Raw genomic sequence first — 23,156 nt, forward strand, 5'->3', positions numbered from 1 at the left:
GGCTTTCTTATGTTAATGAAGGCACTGGAGTAACCTCCTGGCCTTTCGGTGCTCAGACAGAACAACTCAGTTCTGAGCCTGTTAGAAACATTTCAGGCCAGAAATACAAATACATGCATGGTCACGGGGCCAGTTTCTGCTCTCCGTACAGAGGTGTTTCTGCTTTGCCGTGAATGAGTTGCACACGAACTCACATAACTGAGAGCAGAATTTGGCCTTTCACCGTTCTCAATACTTTGGTGTGGTGTTTCACTTGATTTACTACGGAAAGCCCATTCTGTGCTCACTCCAAGCAGAGAGACAGTGTCTGCCGTGACCGAGGTGTACTGATACACCAATAGAACGATGCACCAAGTAAACGGATCCTGCCTGCGGAATACGCAGAGGGCCTCCAGGGCAGAGGCAAATATTGCCATAGTTTGCAGTCTTATTTGTTCCAACTGTAACTCAACTGGACTCAGTTGCAGTGAGGCCCAGTGGTTGGGGCATAGGACAGGGAGTCATGAGAACCATGTTCTATTCTCAGTTCTTCCACTGACTCAAGTAAGACCTCCGAGGGTTTGTCTACACTGTGATAAAACACCCACGGCACTGCTGACCCAGATCAGCTGGCTCAAGCTGACGGGGCTTGGACTGCAGGGCTATAAGATTTCAGTACAGATGTTTGGGCATGGGCTGAAAGCCCAGGCTCTGAGACCCTCCCCCCTCGCAGGGACTCAGAGGCCGGCCTCCAGCCTGAGCCTGAATGTCTACGCTGTGATTTTAGAGCCCTGCAGCATGAGCCCTGTGACCCTGAGCCAGCTGACCCAGGTTCTGAGACTCAGTGTTGTTGGTTTTTTATCCCAGTTTAGATGTACCCTCGGTCTCATTTCCTTATCTGTAAAATGGTACCTACAACCGAGATCCACGGATAAAAAGTGCTGTTAATTGGTATTATTTGTTACCCCAGGGATGAATTGGACCAGGTTGATTTTCCATGGCTAGAGGTGAGTCATTAACACAATAAAAGGTTTGTTTCTCTGAAGAGAGCAGTGTATGGGATGGCAATTATTGCAACTGTCCAGCCAGCAGCCCCCTCTAGGGCTATCATCCATACCTTTGACTCTTCATCCAGCTGCCTCTTCAAGTCATCCACCTGAGAGGTGAGGGTAGACTTTATGCGGGCAATCTGGGTAAGCCTGCTCTGAGATTCCTCATGCTCCCGGCTCAGCTCACTGTTTTCAGCTACAAATAAAGTGCAAAACAAGTGTGAGATGAAATAATTCTGCCCTGATGTATTGAAAGAGATGATGAGGCCGGACTGTCACGGCCTTGCCAGAAAGACTTGGCAGCGCGAGAGATGGCTAGAGGAGATGGGGACAGGGCTGCCAGAGCTGGATGGGAGGAAGGGGAAGAGGAGGTGCAGTGGGGCACAGTATGGCACAGACATGTCAAAGGAGAGCAGGGAGTTTACCTTGGAGTCTTGTTCTGATGGCGTTAATTTCAGCCTGGTTCTTCTCCATCTCAGCCAGCCTGGAATTGGCCTCAGCCAAGTTGTCTTCCAGCTTGCGGACATGGGCGTCAGCATTCAGCTGCAAATGAACGGTGAGGTCAGTCAGACAAAAGCAAAGTCTGACTTGAAGGGCCAAGTCCTGCTCCCCGGCACACCCAGTTTGTCCCATTAGTTATCATTATAATGGAATGACTAGCGTGGACCAGGCAAGTGGGATGTGGGCCTGGCGCTCCAAGGTGCTGAATGGCCTCTACTTCAGCTGACGTTGAAGGTATTCAGCACATGTGCAGCCCCCCTGGCTTTCCTGCTGGATTTCAGAGACACTGGCCATTTGCGCCTTACCTTGGATTTCTGGATGGTCTCTATGGTGGCGCTGAGGTCCTCGATCTCAGCCTTCATAACCTGCTTGTCTTTCTCCAGCTTGGACTTCACCCTCTGGAGGTTCTCTGCGTGCTCCGCCATCTCCGCCATGGCGTCTGTGTGCTTCTTGCGCAGAGTCGAGGCCGTGGCTTCGCTCTGCAAGGCCGCCTCCTCCAGCTCACGCCGCAGCTTCAGCAGCTCGGCCTCACGCTTGCGATTCTGATCAATCTGCGGAGGGACAGAGCACAAACCATCCACCAGGATCGGGAGAGCCACTGATTCTCAGCATGTTCCTCAGGGGGCTGTTTTGTTTGAAAGGCTTTTTGATGCCTTTTGTCTTGCTTTAATTGTTTCACCAGCTCCATCCTGGTGTAACTTCATGAATGAGTTTACCGCTGGCTACCAGGACAGATCCCCCTGAAGGCAAAGCATCCAGGCTGAAGTTCAAACAGAAACGTGCTTTGGACTTCAGTCCGAATGTTTTCATTGTGGAATCAATGGAAACTCTGCCCAAGTCACCTGCCACCCTCTTCTCCATGCTAGTAAATGAGTTCCTCATCAGAGAATCTAAGGGTTTTCTACTGCTACGTATCACCATAGTTTCTGAGTGGTGTCCATGTAAAGTCAATAGCAATAGCGAAGTTCAAGGCAGACTTCCTTGAGTTTCTGACGTGTGTCTCTGTTGGGGGTCAAACACTGCTTGGGGAAGGTTTTGGGGGAGTTGGGGGTTGGTAAAGGTTTGGTGATACAAGGGGGTGTAGAATCTGGCCTGCTCACTAGCTCAGTGCAGGTTCTGAAAATGCTCCTGGAGATATTCCCAACTCACTAATGTTTTGCTTTCTTCAAGAAAGGGGTCCAAAGGGTCAGATGCCCTTCTCTGGTCAGTTCCTAACCTGAGCAGTTGTGGCACCTCCGGCCTCTTCCAATCTGTCGCTGAGATCCTCAAGATCACGGGAGAGGTCGCTGCGCTGCTTCTCCACCTGGTAGGAGGGAAGGAAAAAAATTCTTACTCGCTGACTAACCTCAATTCTCCCATGGCCTTTTTTCTGACTATTTCAGAAACCACGGTGAGAGTAAGGCACGGTTTGAGCTCAGGAGTGGGACCCAGGAATTCCTGAACTCTAATCATTGGTGCCTGCTGTGTCCCTGGGCAAGTCCCTCCATGCCTCAGTTTCCCCATCTGTGCAATGGGACTAATAATACTTCTCTGCCTCAGAGCTTGTTGGCGAACTAATAAGTTATCATTTGTAAAGCTCACGGAAACGGGAAAGTTACGTATTCGTGCTGTCTGTTCATATTAGCCTCAGATTGTATGTCGGGCACGCTTTTACAGAGTGAATTATCTACAGCCTTTCCTGCTATCACTAGATCTGATAAAATAGTTATTAGTCAACTCCCTACAATTTACTTAGGAAATTGCATATATCGGGTTTGTTATACGAGATACATACGTAGTTACATATCTGTAAAGAGCAAGAGGGAAGATTTTGTTATTAAAGCCAGGATGGGATCCACCCTGAACTGCAAGGCTCCTGTTTGCAGTGAGTAGGTAGTTCACTCTTCATGGCCAATTCAGTCTACACAGATTTCAGACCAGAGGGCTGCTACATACTGGTAGGTCCTTGTGGTGTGAGCACCTGCCCACTGATAGCTGACAGAAAGCAAAGCAGAGTTCAAGACTGGTCTTCGCACTATTGCTAATTTTATCAGGGACTTGCAACCTAGTCTTTTATTAGCTCCCTTTTAGAGGCATTAGCCGTTTTCTGAGTTCTCTCTTTGGGTGGATATTTTTACCTTAGCTCTCATAGCCCGTTCAGCTTCCAGTTCCTCCTCCAGCTCCTCAATACGGGCCTGCAAGACACACACAAGCATATCAAGTGATTGGACAAGCAACGGTAAACTTTCCAGTGTTCCTATCTGAGTGGCTGAGGGAATAAGAAAGAACCTGCAGGAACACATCTGTAAATTCTAACTTCTGTATTCTGTACTCAGAACACCTGTCAACTTCTGTGGGAGTTTTCCCTCCGAAGGACCTGTAGAATTGGGCCCTAGCTAAACTGTAAAAGACCAGCATTCAAGACCTGTTGTCATCAGGCCTTTCTTCTCGTTCCTGAGGTGTGTGGATAGTGGGTCCTTGGAAAGATGACCAGTTTACATGGGGAAACTTGTTAGTAGAGTTGGGCAGAAAATAGGCATTTTTTTCATGACAAATTTTGACTTTTCAGTGAAATATTGAAAACTGAACTATTCCAGCCGAAACCAGAAATAGTGCAAGGCATCGCAGTGCCTTGTGGGAATTGTAGTTTGGGTGCCTTATGGGCTCGGGTCTCTGGCTGGGCTACATCTCCCATGATTCACAACTTTATCCCCTCTTGGTTAGGGGAAGGGAAACTTCACAGAAGTCCCTGTGCTTAGTTTCGATGCCAAATTTGTGACAAGCCATACTTGTGCAGTAGATACAAATAGACCAAGAGGTGCCTGCAGTAGATCACCTCCCTTCTTGCCATATCATTGTGACAGGACAGCTGTGACGAGTTTTACATTCAAAGCAGAGGCTGCAGTTTTCCAGCCATAAAGGGAAATAGGGTCTAGTGTAAGTAGCTGGAACAAAAGACGGGGCGGAGCTCAGAGCTGATTGAGCCGCTGACTCATTGTGAGGAGTAGGGCAAGGGAATCCACATCCTGGGGCTTCAGACAGGGCAGCTGGTGTGTGGGGGGGAATCAAAATTTCCCTGAAAAAGAACACAAAGCTGCTGCCTCTGAGCTGAGCTTTGTATAATGTATTTACCTGGAAAAGGAAGAGGCTACCTGACTATTGTATGACTTACTGGAGGAGAAGAGTATTGAGGTCTTAAAGAACAATAGGGCCTTGTCTCCATTTTAACAGGATAGGTTTAAAAGAGCTGGATTGCTGTTTTGCACTGGATTTCTTAGAATAATTTATGTAGAAGAAAAGGAAGTTGACATTTGTACTTGTCATGTAAAGAATGGGGAATAGATCCCACCCCACCAGGGGATAGACAGTGATCTCATTTAAACTGGTTTGAACCTGGAGTAGCTTCACTGACTTCTGTGGAGTTACACCAGTTTACACTGAAGGGCCAGAGTGGAGAATCTTGCCCTAGCCACAAAGGTTTGGTGTTATTGGAGCTTTGGTTTGAGGAGTTTTTCAGTGGTGTCCTTGTCCTTTGTCATGAATGATATGGGTCCCTAACGGCCCATCCAGCTCCCTAGCATGCCAGTGGATTGACTTCTCATGTGAGTTTGGACAGTCCCTTTGATACTAGGAAAGGAAAACCAGAGAGTCTTGAAATAGGATGTAAAGGGCAAGAGAATAGTCAGAGCATTCCTCACCTGGTGTTCTTTCAGTTTCCTCTGCAGCGTGGAATTCAGAGACTGTTCATCTTCCACCTTGGAATTGACTGAATTGATTTCCATGTCTCGCCTGCAAGAAAAGGCACAAGAGACCCGTTCAGGTGGGAGGGGGTGTCACATGGTGGATGGTCCTTTTTACAAGAGGACTGGGAAAGAACTCCACCAGGAACCCTTGACTCTAGGCTATGCAGAAGTGATTAGCTCTTTAGCATGATGAGCCTTAGTGCTTAAGCTCATTTCTCCTCAGTCATGTCCATTCCCTGCCCCCTTTTTACAATGTACTCTTGAGAGTAAAGGCATGGCCACCCAAGGGAGCGGATACATTCACTCAGTCTGGAGGAGCGATTTTAGTGCTTAACCCCACTTGTGTCTGCACTTAGCTTCCCTTGAACGGGAACACGACAGCCTTGCACTTCCTGCTGAGCTCTCTGCTAGGACTGGCATTATCAAGCTTTGCACCTACTAATTAATGGCTGTATTCATTTGCTTAGCTACTTAGCTATTTAACTAACAATAGCAGTGGTTTCAATAATATGTAATTGTGAATTTACATCCTTAAAGTTAATTTTGAAGGGGAGGAGTGCCAGAGAAATGCTGGCAGACCCATCACTACAGTAGTCAGTGGTGACACTATAATAATGATCTAATTAGCGATAATACTTTGCATTTCTAGAACAGCTGTTATCTAAGGATCACAGAGCCTTGTAGAAATAATGATCAGTTAAGACTCACAACACCCATCGAGGTAGGTATGGTTATACTCCATGTATAAGAGGGAAAACAGAGAGATTGACTTACCAAAGATCAGACAGTGAGTTGAAGAAAGATTCAAGAATAAGATCCAGGAGTCCTGACTCCTAGTCTTCTGCTCTAACCATTAGACAGCACTTTCTCTTTGCATTAGGTTAGTAATGGATTTCTAGGATCCCAAGAGGAACTCTGACTCGTGATTTTTCTAATGAAGTGGCTGTCAGGTATAATTAACGCCATCAGATCCATGGTGCTGCCCTGTTTTGACTCCGGAGTACCCGCCACACAATGCGATTCTGTGTGGACTGACACTTACTTCTTAACCACCTCCTCCAAGTCCAGTTTGGCTCGTTCCATCTCATTGAGGTTTTCAATGGTCATTTTCAGGTCGCCCTCAGCCTTCCGTCGGGCCTTCTCCACCTCGGCACGGATCTTCTTTTCCTGTTCCCAGTTGTCCTCCAACTAACCAGAGATAAAAGGGGAGAGGAGAATCAATGGCCACAAGAATTTGAAAAAGCTGGCGGGGTAGAGACAAGCACTCTGCAATGATAACACCCGGGCAGTAGATGTTCATCAGAGATGCCCAACATGTCGATCTTTAAAAACAAGCCCCCTCCACAGTGATGAATGAAATGACAATCTCAGACCAACTAGTCCTCACCTCGTGTAGCTGAGTGGTAAGTTTGCTGTTGTTCTTGGTCAGATGGTTCACTTTGTCCTCCTCAGCTTGCAGGTCATCTAGAGTTTTCTAGGAAGGGAGAGACAGAGAAAAGGGCCATCACTGGTGCGCTGTGTTCCTGGAAGACTAGCTACCCCTGTCCTGACAATAAGAAAAACCCCATCTCTTGGCTTCAGAGAAGCAGCTGTGTTAGTCTGTATCCGCAAAAAGAAAAGAAGGACTTGTGGCACCTTAGAGACAAACAAATTTATTTATTTATCTCTTGGCCCATCCAAAACCCCAGTTACTCTCATGGAAGTCTCCTCAGGATAACAGGTTTATTAATGATTCATATAATTCCCTAGTGTCTTACTAAAGGTTGTAGATGGCACTAATAATCCTGGGATACAGCGGCAGTCCTCCTTATTCAGGCCAAACACCCACTGACATTGATGGGAGCTTTGCGTAAGTTGTCAGCAAGTCCTGCAGGATCTTGTCCAATGACAACATGTATCGTTACAAAAGAACCACCCTCGGTTGCTCTTGGCTAATCCACACACCATCTTTTGCACCCAGGAAAAGGCAGTCTCCTCCTCACTCAGCAAAGATGTGAGAATAGACAAGGGTAAGTGAGCTCATTACGTGTGGAAAAGAGCCTGCAGAACATTTACTAATTCAGTACTATTACTAGCATGCTAGCCTATTATCGTGACTTGTATGCTACGCTGTGGTAATGGGAGTGCCTGGACCACGTCAGTCTGCTGAGCTGAATGCGGCTGGGGACGGGTTTTGACTGACTGCAGGCTTGGCACTCTATGTAAGAAAGAACGCGGTCCCTGGTCGGGGGAGCTAACAAACGATGTGTTCAAACAGCAGGAGGTGTATTTTGTATTAGTTCATACAAAATCCAGCAGTTCACAATAGATCTCTCAGCCAAATAGTGCAAAGGAGCATGATTTTACTCTTCTGCAATGTATAATGCATAGGAGACACACAAATCCCCAGTATGACTGAGACCTGGGATCCTTTCCCACTTGTGCAGCAATTTAGTTTCTCTATAGCCTGAGTAGGACACCATTTCTCCTTTCCCAGAGCGCAGCCCTAAGGACGCGATTGGGGTGCAATAAAGAAAATGGAGCAGATTTTTCTACCTGGTGCAGCTCCTCCAACGCCCTCTTCTCCTTCTGGAGTTTAGCGATTGTGTCGTCCCGGATAGAGAGATCCGAAGTCAGGGTTCGCACTCGGTGATCTAGCGCCTAGAGATAGGGAAGATAACATAGTCAAGATCATGACCAGCCATGTCAACTTTTAGTGCCCCCCAAATCAACTAATTTGTAGTTCTTTAGCTCCGGGAAGACCAGAACCTGGACCTCTGTTGTTGATCTCTCACACATGGTAGGTTTATGAGAGTTGAAGATAAAGGTCTCTGTCCTGCTTTCTATCTAGCTAACACTGATTTCAGGGGAAGCAGCAGGATGCCACAAGCATTTGCTGACTGTGACCCAGGGACCATATCACACTGACACAAAAAGGCTATAGCATCATGGATTTAAACCTTCTGTGACAGTTCCAAATAAAAAACAGTTGATGGGGAACAGAGGGAGTATCCCCCAAACTTAGACAAAAGGGCAAAGGCAACTGGGAGGGATTCATGGGGGCATATTTTATAAGCAAAGACCCAGTAACTTTGCAGTGAGAGGAAGGTGGTGATTAACACAGGATGTGGAAGGGCTCTGAAGGCCTCTGTAGAGAGAGATTTGTGGGAGTTACAGGGAAATTACTCCTCCTAATACAGGACAATAAGGAGAGTTGTAGATTCAGGTTCATCCCAGCTCAAGATAGAAGGAATAGCAGATTTTTAGAGACTATGGAAGAGGGAATGTTGAATACTGGAGAGGGAACAGCTGACAGGTTACGAGCTAGCTTCTCAAAGGGCATTCAGATGGCATGAGCTTTGCTGGTTGGTTCCCTGCTCTTGACAGTGGTTATTTCCCTAAAGGGCAAGGAAGAGAGAGCTTAAAACAACGATGATGCTTCATACCTGCTTCTCTTTCTCAGTCTTGGCCAACGTGGTTTCCAACCCCTCTAGGTCGCGCTTCAGGTCATTGAGCTCTCCTTCCAGCTTGCGCTTGTGGGCACTCAGGGAAGAGGCTGTGCCCTCCTCTTCTTCCAGACGCTCCTTCATCTCTGAGATCTGGCTCTCCATGTCAATTTTAGATTTCATCAGCTGGGTCAGCCGCTCCTCAGCATCTATCAAGTTCTCTTGTTCCTAATGGCGGGAGGGAAACACAACCTTTATCATTTTAGAGGCTACTGTATCTCTGGTCTCTTGTGGCACTAAACATCCATATACAGTGGGTCAGGGCTGCTCCACTTAAGCACCAGTGACTATGCCAGGATGTTAAAGGTGCATTGACTCCAGCTGGAGTTGTGGTTGCACAGCATCTCTGAAAATCAGGCCTTCGGTGTTTCAAGTTACGTAAGAACGGCCATACTAGGTCAGACCAAAGGTCCATCTAGCCCAGTATCCTGTCTTCCGACAGTGGCCGATGCCAGCTGCTTCAGAGGGAATGAACAGAACAGCGAATCATCAAGTGATCCATCCCCTGTCACTCATTCCCAGCTTCTGGCAAACAGCAGCTAGGGACACCATCCCTGCCCATCCTGGCTAATAGCTATTGATGGACCTATCCTTCATGAATTTATCTAGTTCTTTTTTGAACTCTGTTGTAGTCTTGGCCTCCACAACATCCTCTGGCAAGGAGTTCCACAGGCTGACTGTGCAACACCCAGAAATGGAAAAACCCAAATTAGAGGGTGCTTTTGAAAATTTTTCCACAAGCTATTTGATTAAGGTCACACAGAATCAATCAGTGGCTGAGGCAGGAAGAGAACCCAGGGTTCCTGACTCCCATTGCCTTGCTCTAACCACTAGGCCATTTTGCCTCCTGCTGATTTTTGGAAGAGTTGGTTTTTTCTTTGACCTGCTGTGGTTCTCTAGGACTCTCACTTTCCATCTCCCACAGCTCTCTACTTGTTCCAGATTCTTAAAAACAAGCCCTTTTATGAATCATTTGGAGAAGCTATAGCCAGTGCCCTCTTACAGGCCCAAGGAAGAGACATAACCGGTAACCATCCTTTTTCTGATAACTCACAGCCTGCAGCTGGATGGTAAGATCGTTCTTCTCTTGGCTGAGGGTGGCCATCTTTTCCTCCAGCTGTTTGACACGATCAATTAGCTCCTGAGTCTTTGACATGGCATTCCTCAGCTCCTCTTCCTTCACCTTCATCTCCTCCTCCTGTCGGGCCACATTCAGCAGAGGCTTCACCTGTAAGCATGCAGTTCAGCCAGTGAGGTTCACAAATGGGTCTTCTCTGTAGCAACTTCCCCCAGAATGCTCCTGAGCCAATCTCTTTATTGCCATATTGAAGTATTGCCTGGGCCTGGTGTCTTCTAAAATGACTGATTTGGTGCGGAGTGCTTCATCACTACAGTATGTGTTAGATGACTTCCAGGAAAGGCATCATCATAAACTACTTACCCGAACAATTCTGGGCCCCAGCAGAGAAATCAGGACAGTTTGCCAGATTCTGAGCTCCACTGAAATCACTAGAGCTACTGCAAAAAGAACAGGAGGACTTGTGGCACCTTAGAGACTAACAAATTTATTAGAGCATAAGCTTTCGTGAGCTCTAATAAATTTGTTAGTCTCTAAGGTGCCACAAGTCCTCCTGTTCTTTTTACGGTTACTCTGAAACCTGTCATTATGCAAGAGCTACTGCAGGTTCACACCAGTGTAACTGAGATCAAAATCTGACAATGTCTTTTGGAGGCTTTTTGGCCCAGGTCCTCAGAGATATTTATTTAAATGGGAGAGTAAGATGCCTAAGTACCTTTGAGGCTCCGGGTCTTTGCTCCTGAGGTGCTGAACTTCCGGTAAATTGAGGACATTGGGCCCATATTTTTAACGTTTTGGCCTGCACACATGCAAAAGCCCCATATTTACATTTGCGCACACACAAAATAGGGGTTGAATAATGAATATTTAAAGTGTGCAACATCAATTTTGCACGTGCGGATGTGGGAGGCTGTGCTCCCAATGGGTACACAGGTAAATTGATCAGATGCTGTTTAGGTTCCCCGGTGTTAAATTTGGCCTTAAATTGGTGTATGGGTCCTTCAGCATCTATTAAGCAAGAATATCTTGGCCAATGCTCCTTTCCATCCCCTGCCACCAAAAAAAATTTAATCTTAATGGGCCTATGAGACGAGAGAAGAAGCCACTGCTGTGGAAACGGGCTCATCCGCCCTATTTAGGCCACACCTTTCTGAGCTGGGGGGCAAATAGACCAAGAAACTTTGTTCTAGGTTTTAGGATTTAATTAATAGCCTGAGTCCATCTCCAGGGTTCAGAACTACAACACCTAGCCGCTTAAGGCAGAGTTGAACTTCATTTGTTGGAGGAGGGAGATCCAGGGCTTGAATTTCCTAAAGAACGTAATTCCCATTTCATGGAGGTGGCAAATTCAGATTTCAAAGTGTCCTCCATTTCCAGACTGCTCTGACATTGACTTGGAGGGAAATCATTCATGCCCCTTGCCCTGTTAATAATTAGCAAGAAAGTGACTGGCACCCAAAGTGTATTTACTTGTTGCTGAATAACTGGGCAAGGCAATTCTTTTTTTTCTACCCCTTATCTTCAAAATCCAAGCGCCCCACCCATTGCCAGTGCTTGCAGCTGCTTTTATTTCCTTCTGTGTAAGCTGGGTACAGTTTGGGGGGTGGTGTTTGTTTGTGGGAAGCACGGGTCTCACCTTGTTATACAATTTCCACCAGCCCCAGAAGCGCAGCTGCAGGAATTTGCGAACATTCCTCTGAATCGCCATCAGGCCTAGCCTGTAATGAAACCCAACAGGGTTGTGTGGCTTAGAAACAGTCACCAGTTTCCTGGCACTGTGACTAGGTAGTTGAGACATCAAGACATTGTCCTGGCATGCAGCAAGTTTCTTTATCAGCTCATTTGAGAGATGTCGTTTTCAGTTCATTCTTAAATGCTGAACTCACTTTTCTCCATTGGCTAGGGGGGATTTCTCTTAATTTAATACTATTGTTTCCTAAAGCAGATATTATTTTCAAAGGTTCGTTGTGCAGCGTGTGTAGTGTTCTGGGTGGGTATCACTGTGGCAGTGTGATAGAACCCCGCCAGAAGGCTGGAGCCAGTACGCAGAGGCTATGTAATGCTGGGGCATTCGCTGAGTGGGATAGGAATGGATGGAGCAGTGTTCTCCCAGTCCCAGATGCAAGAAAGGTCAGTGGCAGTGTGCTGAGGTAGGAAAAGGGTGGCAGGGTTGTACTGGGATAGCAGGAATGCTGCCACTGAAGTAGAACATGGGTGTTTCATGCAGGGGAAGACACGAATATGGTGCATCGGCTGGAAACGATTCTAACTGGCAATATCTTCCTCCCTTCCACCCGCTCCATCGTGCAGCCATAAACATCCCCTAGCAGCAGCAGAAACAATACAGTTCTACTGCCCAGGGTGGGACCAATATGTTAAGGCCCCACTCTGATCTACCTCAACTGGGTACCATGAAGCTGTGTTCCAAAGGGTTCACTGCTCCACAGTCAGGTTCCTGAACAGAGGCAGGGCTTGTGGATCCATCACTACATAGATCCATCAACTAGTAGAATAGATGCACAGGAGGTAGTGGAACTATTGTAGCCCTGTGGCCTGAAGGGGAGGATTCTTTAGCCCCTTGATTCCCATATAGATCCACAGTGCACAACCCCGTTACTTTGGTTGTGTGCCAGGACCAAGGGTTGACATCCAAGATTCATCTCATGATGCCTAGTAGAGAATGAAGTATGTTAGCAATTGGTTTCTAGCGCTCTGCATGAAGTGGTGTCTCATGCATGAAGTGGTGTCTCATATTTCAAAGGGATACCTTCTTTCCAGCATCTTTTTGAACTCAATCCTCATCAGGAAGCCACGAACACGGCTCTGCAGCATGGACATGATCTTTGCCAGACGGTCATCGCGCAAGTCTTCCAATTTGGCCAGGACTCCGGCACGGAAGAACACCTTGAAGAGCAAGAGAAGACTGTTAGAACTTGGCTTCCAGGTCATGCACCAGAACTTTGAATCTGTGAACTTCTTCCCCCATCAATAGGCTTATTCATGTGTCTGGGCTTAGTCAGGGCTGTTAGTCCCCTTTTAGTTTCCGTCGTGGGTTTCTGCCTTTGTTGACCTGTCTGACTTTCCACCTACATTTACTATCACTGTAGGTCACTGGTCCCCAAACTGTGGGACACGCCCGACCGCGGCCCTTCTCCCGGCTGAGGCCCCAGCTGCAGCATTGGCCCCATTCCTGACTGCAGCCCCACTCACGGCCCTGGCTCCCAACCATGGCTCCTGGGGGGCTGGGCCAGGAAGGTGTGGACCATAAAGTTTGGGGACCAGTGCTGTAAGTCTACAGAATTATATATGAATAGAATATTGAGGCTGGGATATTTATAAGCAAGGGCCTGAGAGTCAAGACTCCTGGGTTCTATTTCTGGCTCTAGCACTGACTTGCTGTTCGTCTTCAGTGAGGTCACTTACCCTCTCTCTGCCTGTCTTCCTTTAGCAGTAAAATGGGGATAACGACGACACTGGACGATTTAATTAACGGACATATAATAAAGCACTTGGAAATCGAAGGATGAAATATGCTAGAGGAGTGGTGTGGGAGTATTATACAAGTTAGAAAATTCCATTGTAAGTTCCTGGAAAAAGCTGAACTTTTTCCGCCTCTGCATGTGTATCACAATAGTCTATTTCATTACGTGATCACACAAAACATACATGCAGAAATATTAATTTCTGAAATGCTCCACTAAGATTATAGGGGCAAAAAACAAGGTCTTGACTCTTTTTTTTTTAATTCCGTCTGAAGTTAGGCAAAATTCTTCGTGGAATTTTTACTTGGCTAAGGCCTGGTCTACATTACAGAGTTAGGTTACGCCCTGCATGGTGTAATTAAGACAACAGAAACCCTGGTGTAGACACTTCTAGGTCAGCAAAAGAATTCTAGCTACCGCCTCTCGGGGAGGTGGATTTACTACAGTGACGGAAGAACCCCTTCTGGCAGTGTCTGTAGCAGTGCCCCTGTAGTGTTTCTAGTGTAGACGTACTCTAAGGAGCGAGTAAAAAGTGAAGGGACCTGAGAGTTTAGCCCATCTTTAAAAGCGTGCCTCCTTTGCATTATCTTGCTCTGTATTTGAGAACGAGCATGTCACATTGCTCTGGGCCGTGAGTTCACATACTGGAAGGCAATGGAGGGCGGAGAGAAGATTGCAGTAGGAACTTTTAACTCCGAGGCCTGGTCGACACACACAAGTCCCAGTGCTTGAATTAAAATTTGTTTTGAAATCAGCATAAACTGGTGCCATTCCCTGTGTGGACACACTTCAATTGAATTAATTTAGCTTAATATGATAGGAAAAAACAGTACCTTGGTGTGCCCAATTTTGTACTCATTTTCCCCCAACTCAGTAGAGGCAAGCAGCAATTCTGATGCTTTCTTGTTGTCCACAAATCCCTGAGGGATTACATTGGGGTTCAAGACTTGATATCTGAAATGAGAAAGACATGTAGTGACGTAAGGGCCGCTGTTAGGAGAAGAGCTAGGCAGGGCTGTCCTTAGGATTTATGGGGCCCTACGCAGCATCATTAAACTGGTGCCCCTATGGCCGACCTGCTCTTAGCAACGCAAACATAAGCGGACAGTATTGGAAAACTTGCCCCATGCACTTTATTAAAACCAGTTTAAACAAATGAAGCACACTATAATGCTGATGGACTAGCCTTGCACTAAAGAAGTAACGCTATGGAAAAAATTCTGATTTATTGACAGAATGATGCGGAGAGTCACAGGTCCCCGCAGAGACCTGCCCCCCCGTACCCTCTCCCTCATGCAGAATGTGCCGCACCAGTGCATTAGGCTCTGTGAATATGGCCCCTGCCTAGTAAGGAGCCTGCAGCGTGCCCTGGGTGTGCAGGGGCCGACCTGCTCTTGCCTGCTGTCCTGGACATAGGCACGGACTCCGTGGGTGGGTGCTCTGGAGCTGGAACATGGGGAAAATTTAGTGGGTGCAGAGCACCCACCAGCATCAAGCTCCCCCCCCTCTGTCGCCCTCCCCCCTCGCCTCTCGCGCTGGTGGTCCTGCGCTTACCAACTCCTCCCCCTCTCTCCCAGTGCTTCTGGAGCACCGCGAACAGCTGATTCGCAGTGTTCAAGCTCTGGGAGGGAGGGGGAGGAGCGGGGACGAGGCGCGCTCAGGGGAGGAGGCAGGGAAGAGGCGAGGCGGGGTGGGAAGAGGTGGGGCAGGGGCTTGGGGGAAGGGGTGGAGTGGGGGCAGGGCCTGGAGTGGGGGAGGGGGTTGAGCGCCCCCCAGCAAGATGAGAAGTTGGCGCCTATGGTCCCGGTGGTGCCCCAAATTTTTGGGTGCCCTACGCAGCCGCGTATGCTGCATACGCCTAAGGATGGCCTTGGAGCTAGGCAAGGGTTAATGTCTACTTCATCACAGTCTCTTCTAGCAAAGGTCTCAAAAGGGCTGGGGTGCCAGCTGTGAGGTGTTTATAACCATCTCTGTTTCTCATCTTTACTTAATAAGAGTTCCTGAAGGAGAGGATGTAGGAGGGTTAGCAGTGGAGTTACTCCATCTCCCGATTGTCCAAGGAGGATCCCATATTGGGTGTTGTTTGTGTCCATCCTCCCAAATGGGCCGAAAAATATAAACATTCACCTCTGCTTGAATTCAGGGTACTGCAGTCTGTTAGGAAAGCCCTTCCTGCAAATACGGATGCCTTCCAGCACTCCATTACAGGCCAACTGGTGCAAGATCAAGTGGGCATCAGCCACCCCTATGAAAACCAGAGAACAGGTCAGCACTTCACTTGACTGAGCCAGAGCCAGGGGAACAAAATGACTGGAGCTTCTCACGCCGTTCGCCCTCGGTGACACAAAGATGTAAAAGGAGAGGTTAGTAATGGACAGAATTCACATACTGTGGGTAGAACTGAAATGGAGGAGAAAGGACTGTATTACGGGCGCCCTTCACTTTGCTGTGTTGGGTACAAGAGAAGCTGAAATGTTCTACACCAGAGGGCCTGTTCGTATATGTTTTCACTTCAGCCCTGCTCCATCAGTCTTCTTGCAATTACTGTGTGGCTGCGATTCCACTGACCCCTGGAAATCCAGGAGGTGAAGTATCTGGTACATTTATCAGCCCAACAGTGTATTCAGGAGTAGACAAGGAGTTAAAGGGAGATATCAGGGATAACCACCTTTAACAGAAGTCCATGTGCTACCCTGTGCTTTCTGTTACTGTCCTTGCCAGTTTACTGCATGTCAAGGCAGTTTGGTATTTCCCTGTTCATTGGACAGCCACAGAGGAATGAACTGTTCAATAGCTAACTGCTCATTAGCCATCTTGTCTTCAAACCTCTCTGTTGGAGTCTTGTCCCACACTAACATTGCCTTTAAGGGACACAGAGGTGTTCTATGAAGCGATACCCCATGTTCTTCCAGGACTGGATTAAGATCTGCTGTTCAGCCAGCCAAAGCTAGGGCAGAAGGCATTGTGTTTCTTTGCCCGAGTGTGGTTCAAAGGCTCTGCAGATGCTTACCAGACTGCTTGAACTCATTTGGAATGATGCAGCGTACAAAATGGGGCGATGTGCTATGCAGAGTGGTCATCAGCTTATTCAGCTGCTCCTGAAGCCGGAGGAAGAGAAATAAAGTGAGCGAGGCAAGCAGAAGAGAGAGAACCTCATGCTCAGTAAATTAATTCACACTCCTTAGTTGTGAAGATAACACTAGCGTGCAGGTGCTCTTCACAACGTGAAGAGCGTTGCATGGATGAACATTTGAGGACACCATGGGTGATCAAGAGGGTCTGAATCCTGGATTTTCAGTTCTAAAAGGCAGCTGATGTGATCTTAATGTTCTTCTTATTCCACTATTCATAAACGATCTCACTGTTTTCTTGCACTCCCAACCTCTCTTTGCCATGTCTACCTGTTGAATCTTTTCTAAAACTTAGATTCAAAGATTAGACGAATGGATTCCGAAGCCAGAAGAAACTATTGTGATCAACTAGTCTGACCTCCTGTATAACACAGGCCAGAGAACTTCCCCAAAATAATTCCTAGAGCATAGCTATAATTCCTAGATCATATCCTCGATTGTATGCTCCTTTGGGCAGGGCCGCTCTCTGTTATATGTGTGTATAGTGTCTGGCCCAATGGGGGCCTGGGTCACTACCAAAATACAAATAATAAAGTACCCTATATTGCAATTGATGGGTGGCGAATGCCCACTTACCCTATAGAAGTTGGAGACAGTCATGAAAGAAGAGCCTCTCTTCTGCTTCTTGGCACCACCAGCTGAACAATATTAAAATGCATAACATATAAGTGATATACTGTAGCACACAAAATACATATATCTCCTCAGGAGCCTGTAGTTCACAGTACAGTTCTCGCTGGAGAAGACACCCCTTAAATAAAAAACAAGCATCCATCAAACCTGCCCGCTATTCTGGTTTAGGGATTTTGTATTCATTTACTATTGTAAGGGAATCCTGGAATCTGAAGTGAGCTCAGTGCTTGGAAAAGAAGGGAACGAAAACCTGAGTTTACAATATTTTGTTTGAAAGTACATGTATTGGTAAATCATGGGGCCAAATTCTCCCTCGGTTACAGGGGTGCATATGCATTGCTTTGCACTGTAACTGGATGGAGCGGGACCAGTGTAACTGAGAGGAGAATTTGACCCAATCTGTTAATAATTTGAGATCTTAAAAGCCTTTTCATAGTTCTCCCATTCATCTTTTGAACTGGGGCGCCCCAGGCCGGACTGGCAACAATCCGATGAGGCAGCAAGTTTTCTGGTTGATAGAAACCTGACAGCTGTCTGGTCAACAGAAGGCCATTTACTGCCTGGAGGGAATTCCATAGTTTGTCATTAACTCCGCACTGCATCCTCCCTTCATTCAGACACAAGTGTGTGCCAGTAGCACTGTTCTAGAGAGGCTTCATTCCAACAAGGTGAGCTATCTCGGCCAACGCTAAGGGGGCGTCGTTTTCAAGGACTGAGCTAGCCCATCTGTCAGCATGGAAGAGGTTGTATCGCAGAGGAAGTCGGTTACCTGGCTGCAGAGGGTGCTATAACCAGTGGCCTAATCCTTGCCATAGAGAATTGCAGGGAAAACACTAAAGGGCTAGACACGATCCCATTTGCGCCCAACCACATTGCTGTGCTGTGTGATGTTTACCGTACCTGCAGCCTCCTCCTCTTTAAAGAGATTACCCAGCAGTACCATGCTGGATTTCTGGAACAAGCCCACCACTGTTTCATTCAGGGGGTCCTTGTTTTTCTCCAGCCACCCAGTAATATTGTACGCCACCTGGAGAAGGCGGAGAAAAGTGAACACTCCAGATTCTGAAAGAGAACGTTGCTGCAACACAGTACAAATAAGAAGATGCTTCTTCTCCAATGACCACTAGCCCTGAAGAGGGAGGGGGAGAAATCCACTGCATGAAGCGGGAAAGTGACTGAGTTATTGCTCAAAAAGAAAAGGAGTACTTGTGGCACCTTAGAGACTAAGCCACAAGTACTCCTTTTCTTTTTGTGCATACAGACTAACACGGCTGTTACTCTGAAATGAGTTATTGCTGACTCACGATCAGCCTTAACTTACTCACTGAAGTCTTGTGGGTTTAGCAGGGATTCTTGCCATGGAAAGCAGATGTTCCCCTGACGGAGGAGCTTTGGCAGGCTTTGAGGAGGGGGGCCTGTTGCAGGCAGAGGTTAGACATTTCCCTAATATACATTCACCTGGAGCCACTGACAGAGGGGACAATATGGCCCATCCACTGGTGTCATCTGAACTTAGCGTGGCGTAGTCTAACACAAATGTCAATGGCAAATGCCCATGTGTGACCCGGGAATGGCAATAGCTGCTAAATGTAAATAAGATACAGAAAGCTCTTGTGATTCATGCTGTGATCATGTTTTGTCAGAATGTCTGTGCGGTCGCGTGCATGAATAACGGGCAGAGTTTGGTTAGATGCATAAAGACTGTTCCTGCAGCTAGGCATTGGCACAGTCTCCATGAAAGACTAGACAAGCGGCAGCGAACCTCAGGACTCCGGCTCTTCTGGCAGCATTTGAGAAACAAGCAAAAATTAATTTAACCCCTTGGCTGATTTGCGATCCTAGTAACTGTCCTGCGAGCCTTTGTGCTCCCAGAAACAAAGTCCTGGTACTGGGGGGAGGAGATGGTTTGCAGAATTTTTTTAAGGATTTAATTTTTGATCAGAGCTGAGCCTTGTGTGTTGAAGTGTCATAGAAATCATATCACGTGAGATGAAGTGGGTATTCACCCACTAAAGCTTATGCTCCAATATGTCTGTTAGTCTGTAAGGTGCCAGAGGACTCTTTGCCGCTTTTACAGATCCAGACTAACACGGCTACCCCTCTGATAATAAAAATCATAAAAATGCGGGGCTGGAAGGGATGGAGAGCTCACCTACTCAATCCCACCCACGCTGAAGTAGGACCAAGTATACATAGACCATGCCTGACAGATGCAATTGACTTGCTACTCATAATCCACTAAAGTGAGCTACTGTCGAGTCATTGATCATATATTTGCCCAGCTGAAGTTTTAGATTGTGATTTATCTCTGTTGTTGTTATAAAGCATTTTGAGATGCATTTCAATGAGACACTGTAGGACTAAATTCCCTGCTGGGGTAAGTTGGTGCTGCTTTATTGAAGTCAGCAGAGCTCCACCAGTTTATTCCAGCAGGGAATTTGGCCCATAAAGGCACATTGTGCTGTGATGTGTCAAATGCCTTGAAAGCATGACATGATTGGTGCCTTACCCAGTGCTATGTGGATGCTGAAACATGGGCTTGGAAACACCGAGCACTCAGGCATGGGTCTAACAGGCCTGAGTTTGCAGTGCAGTCCTGGTTCCATTTCCACTGAAAGTCAGTGGGAGTTTCATCGTTAACTTCAGTGAGTGCAGGGTCAGGCCCATGCAGGTAGCCGGATCTACATGGATGATTTGCCAACAAAAATAACATTGTTCGGGACGTACCGTGCCAGCATAGTGCACAAGCTCAAAGTGGGCTTCAGGCCCTTTGCCCCTGCCTCCCTTGGGTTTCAGGAAGTTGGATGATTTGCCTAGGTGGTTGTCATAGAGGGCAGCCTTGAAAGTAGCATCCGTGGCCTTCGGGAACACACACTGCTCTTCCAGGATAGAGAAGATGCCCATGGGCTGGGGGAAGAAAGAGGATCACAAGGTAGCAGCAGATGAGAGAAGCCCATTACTGCCATCTCAGTGATGAGCAGGGGCAGCTTCACCTCTGATCTGAGTTTGCCACTTACAGCTAGATTATTATCTAGTCATGTAATTATGTGCAGCTGAGTAGACTCGTGATCATCTAGTCTGACTTCCTGCACATCGCAGGCCACAAAACCTCACCCACTCCTGAAATAGACCCCTAACCTCTGGCGGAGTTACTAAAGTCCTCAAATCATGAAGAGGTAGTCAGTAAGCAGACCGCGGCCCAAATCCAGACTGCCAGACACTTTTGAACGGACCCCAAAATCTTTTTTTTTTATGTACTTATTATTATCATGATTGTTATTTTATTTATTATTATTATTTTCTCCGGTGTCTGGATCTTGACTATACCTTGACCAAGAAATTTGGACCTTGACAAAAAGTAATTGACTACCCCTGATTTAAAGACTTCAAGTTACTGAGAGTCCACCATTTACTCTAGTCAAACCACCAAGAGACCCATGCCCCACGTTGCAGAGGAAGGCGAAAAAAGCCCAGAGTCTCTGCCAATCTGACCGTGGGGAAAATTCCTTCCTTACCCCAAGTATCGTGATCAGTTAGACCCTGAGCATGTTGGTGAAACCCACCAGCCAGACCCCTGGAAAGAATTCACTGTAGTAGCTCAGATCCCTCCCCATCGAGTGTCCCATCTCTGGCCATTGGCGATATTTGCTGCTAGCAGTCACTGACGGGCCACGGGCCATTGTGGGCAGTCTCATCATACCGTCCCCTGCATAAACTTAGCAAGCTCAGTCGTGGAAGGCAGCTCCCCTGGGGAGGCTGTTTCAGAACTTCACTCTTCCTATGGTTAGAAACCTTTATTTAATTTCAAGCCTAAACTTGTTGATAGCCAGTTTATATCCATTTGTTCTTTTGCCAACATTGGCTCTTAACTGAAATAACTCTTCTCCCTCCCTGGTGCTTATCCCTCTGGTGTATTTATAGAGACCAGCCATAGCTCCCCTCAGCCTTTGTTTGGTTAGGCTAAACAAGCCGAGCTCTGTATGTCTCCTCTTGGAGTTAAGTTCTCCATTCCTCTAACCATCCTAGTAGCCCTTCTCTGCATCTGTTCTAGCTCATTCTCTCCACGCGCCTCTCCTTCAGGGCAGGGACAGTTACCTTTTCCAGGAGATCAATGCAAGCCTGTAGATCCATGCCAAAGTCAATGAACTCCCACACAATGCCCTCTCTCTTGTACTCCTCCTGCTCCAGCACAAACATGTGGTGGTTGAAGAACTGCTGCAGCTTCTCGTTGGTGAAGTTGATGCACAGCTGCTCAAAGCTGTTGAACTGCAGAGAGATGGGGGGAAGCAATGCATGAACTAATCAGCCTTTGAAATGTAGCCCCAGAGGCTGCAAATACAACACAGCTGCTGGGCAAGAAGCAACGTATCCACTCCCGGGGACACGTTCTGATCTCCGTTATTCCAGAGCAAGTCTAGAGCAACCCTACTGACTTCAGAGATATTTCAGATTCCCTCAGTGGTGGAAATGAGATCAGAATTCGGCCTTAGGTAACCGAAAGGGGAAGAACATGCACCTTTCTTTCCCTGATGCAAAGCCGCCTGATTGCTGGGTTCCTGCATCTGAGGGATCCACTGTGGTCATTTGCTCATTTTTTAACCCCCACATGCTCTCTGATTGTTTTCTGCCAAGGTATGGACCTCGGTTTGGTGTCCTTGATTTAGTGACCCATCCCACTGGATGATGACTGACTATGCCGGCATGTGCATGGATACTGAAGTTAACATTTCGGAGTGGGGCAGGATGATAAGGGAATATTTTCACAGAGGGGTCCCACTTCAGAGAGAGGGTCTCTTGCTTTGTGTACCTCAAAGATCTCAAAGCCTGCGATGTCCAGCACCCCGATGAAGAATTGTCTCTGCATCTTGGTGTCTAAGGTCTTGTTGATTCTGACCACCATCCACTTGAACATCTTGTCATAGGTAGCCTTGCCCAGGGCGCCGACAGAGTTATAGCACTGTTCCATGTTCTGCCCCTTCTGCACAAACTCATTGCCCACTTTCACCCGGGGCCTGGTGATGCCCTTCTGGAGCTCTCCGGAGTTGAGACCCATGAGGTGGGCAACTTTGTCAGCCACTGTTTAAGGACAGGAGGAACCTAGTTAATCTTAAAGGGAGGAATAATGTTGCTTGATCTCCAGTTTGTGTCTTTTAGCATATTCCGGAAAGGGGTTATGTGTTCTGCACTCTGGGGAGACAGAGACTGCTTCACCGCTACAGCACAGCACTCCCCAAGGGGTGCGGAGGAGCCATAGTTTTGTCCCCTCACACACAGTGGCCAGCGGAGCTGGCCAGCCATATTGGAGTTGAGGGAGTAGAGCACAGTCAAGAAAGAGACGCAGCAGAGGGTGCTCTGCCTTTGTCCTCCAGGAGACATTCTGTCTGCCCACTCCCCCAGGACTCCATACTAGCTGCAATGCAGGGTGATGTCTATGAGGAACAATCAAGCCTTTTGCTGAATGCTCAATCACCTGTCTAGGCTTGACACCCCTTTGGAGTGGTGAAGGGCAGCTCCCGGTAGCACACCTGCTCCCTTTAAAAATTCAGATGCAGTTGGTTGTTTAAGGTCATTTTTATCCTTTGGAAACATGTTTGGGTTTGGGTAGCTTTTCTGGGACGTCAGTGAACTGGCAGAGTAAAACAATCCATTCTCAGGTTGGGTGTAGATTTCCTGGGCGTACTTTGACCCAATGCAGTGACCCCAGCCTACCCTCGGTGGTGTCTACGTCCGCCTGCTCCTCTCTTGCCTTCTGCCTGAACTTCATGTTGCCAAAGTGCATGATGCCTCCGGTCAGCTTGTAAATTCCAAGCTTCTCTTCTGGCGAGAAGCCTAGAACATCAAAGGCCACCTGGCCGAAGGGAAAGAGACCCACAGAAGGGAAATATAAACCTGCACCTTAAACAGGAGGACTTCTCCTTACTATAAAAACCTAAAGTCATTTCACAGCCCATCAAGATCAGCCTAGTGAGGTCCCTTCGAACTAGCTCTAGATAACATTTCGGGGAAGTCATTTGGGACAGATCCTCAGCCAATGGACATCAGTGTAACCTGATTGTCTTTAATCCACCACTTAACGCCAGTTGAGGATCTGCCCCT

The 23,156-nt window shown here is 47.3% G+C and overlaps 1 protein-coding gene across 1 annotated transcript in view; it reads right to left on the reverse strand.

The window, feature by feature from the left end:
• MYH16 (myosin heavy chain 16) overlaps window positions 1-23,156 on the reverse strand; it is a 48,224-nt gene that overhangs the window by 13,275 nt on the left and 11,793 nt on the right. Inside the window, exons 10-31 of the mRNA XM_077827923.1 lie at window positions 22,770-22,908; window positions 21,868-22,136; window positions 21,156-21,326; window positions 19,788-19,967; window positions 17,961-18,087; window positions 17,004-17,065; window positions 16,307-16,394; window positions 15,424-15,541; window positions 14,130-14,250; window positions 12,582-12,718; window positions 11,451-11,532; window positions 9,791-9,964; window positions 8,677-8,904; window positions 7,787-7,891; window positions 6,639-6,725; window positions 6,294-6,439; window positions 5,207-5,297; window positions 3,647-3,703; window positions 2,746-2,832; window positions 1,835-2,080; window positions 1,454-1,571; window positions 1,097-1,224 (exon numbers count right to left, since the gene is read on the reverse strand). Coding sequence (XP_077684049.1) covers window positions 1,097-1,224; window positions 1,454-1,571; window positions 1,835-2,080; window positions 2,746-2,832; window positions 3,647-3,703; window positions 5,207-5,297; window positions 6,294-6,439; window positions 6,639-6,725; window positions 7,787-7,891; window positions 8,677-8,904; window positions 9,791-9,964; window positions 11,451-11,532; window positions 12,582-12,718; window positions 14,130-14,250; window positions 15,424-15,541; window positions 16,307-16,394; window positions 17,004-17,065; window positions 17,961-18,087; window positions 19,788-19,967; window positions 21,156-21,326; window positions 21,868-22,136; window positions 22,770-22,908 — 2,961 coding nt within the window. The remainder of the gene's footprint in view (window positions 1-1,096; window positions 1,225-1,453; window positions 1,572-1,834; window positions 2,081-2,745; window positions 2,833-3,646; window positions 3,704-5,206; window positions 5,298-6,293; window positions 6,440-6,638; window positions 6,726-7,786; window positions 7,892-8,676; window positions 8,905-9,790; window positions 9,965-11,450; window positions 11,533-12,581; window positions 12,719-14,129; window positions 14,251-15,423; window positions 15,542-16,306; window positions 16,395-17,003; window positions 17,066-17,960; window positions 18,088-19,787; window positions 19,968-21,155; window positions 21,327-21,867; window positions 22,137-22,769; window positions 22,909-23,156) is intronic.

The sequence above is a fragment of the Eretmochelys imbricata genome, chromosome 10 (assembly GCF_965152235.1).
Source record: "Eretmochelys imbricata isolate rEreImb1 chromosome 10, rEreImb1.hap1, whole genome shotgun sequence".
NCBI classification, from domain to species: domain Eukaryota; kingdom Metazoa; phylum Chordata; order Testudines; family Cheloniidae; genus Eretmochelys; species Eretmochelys imbricata.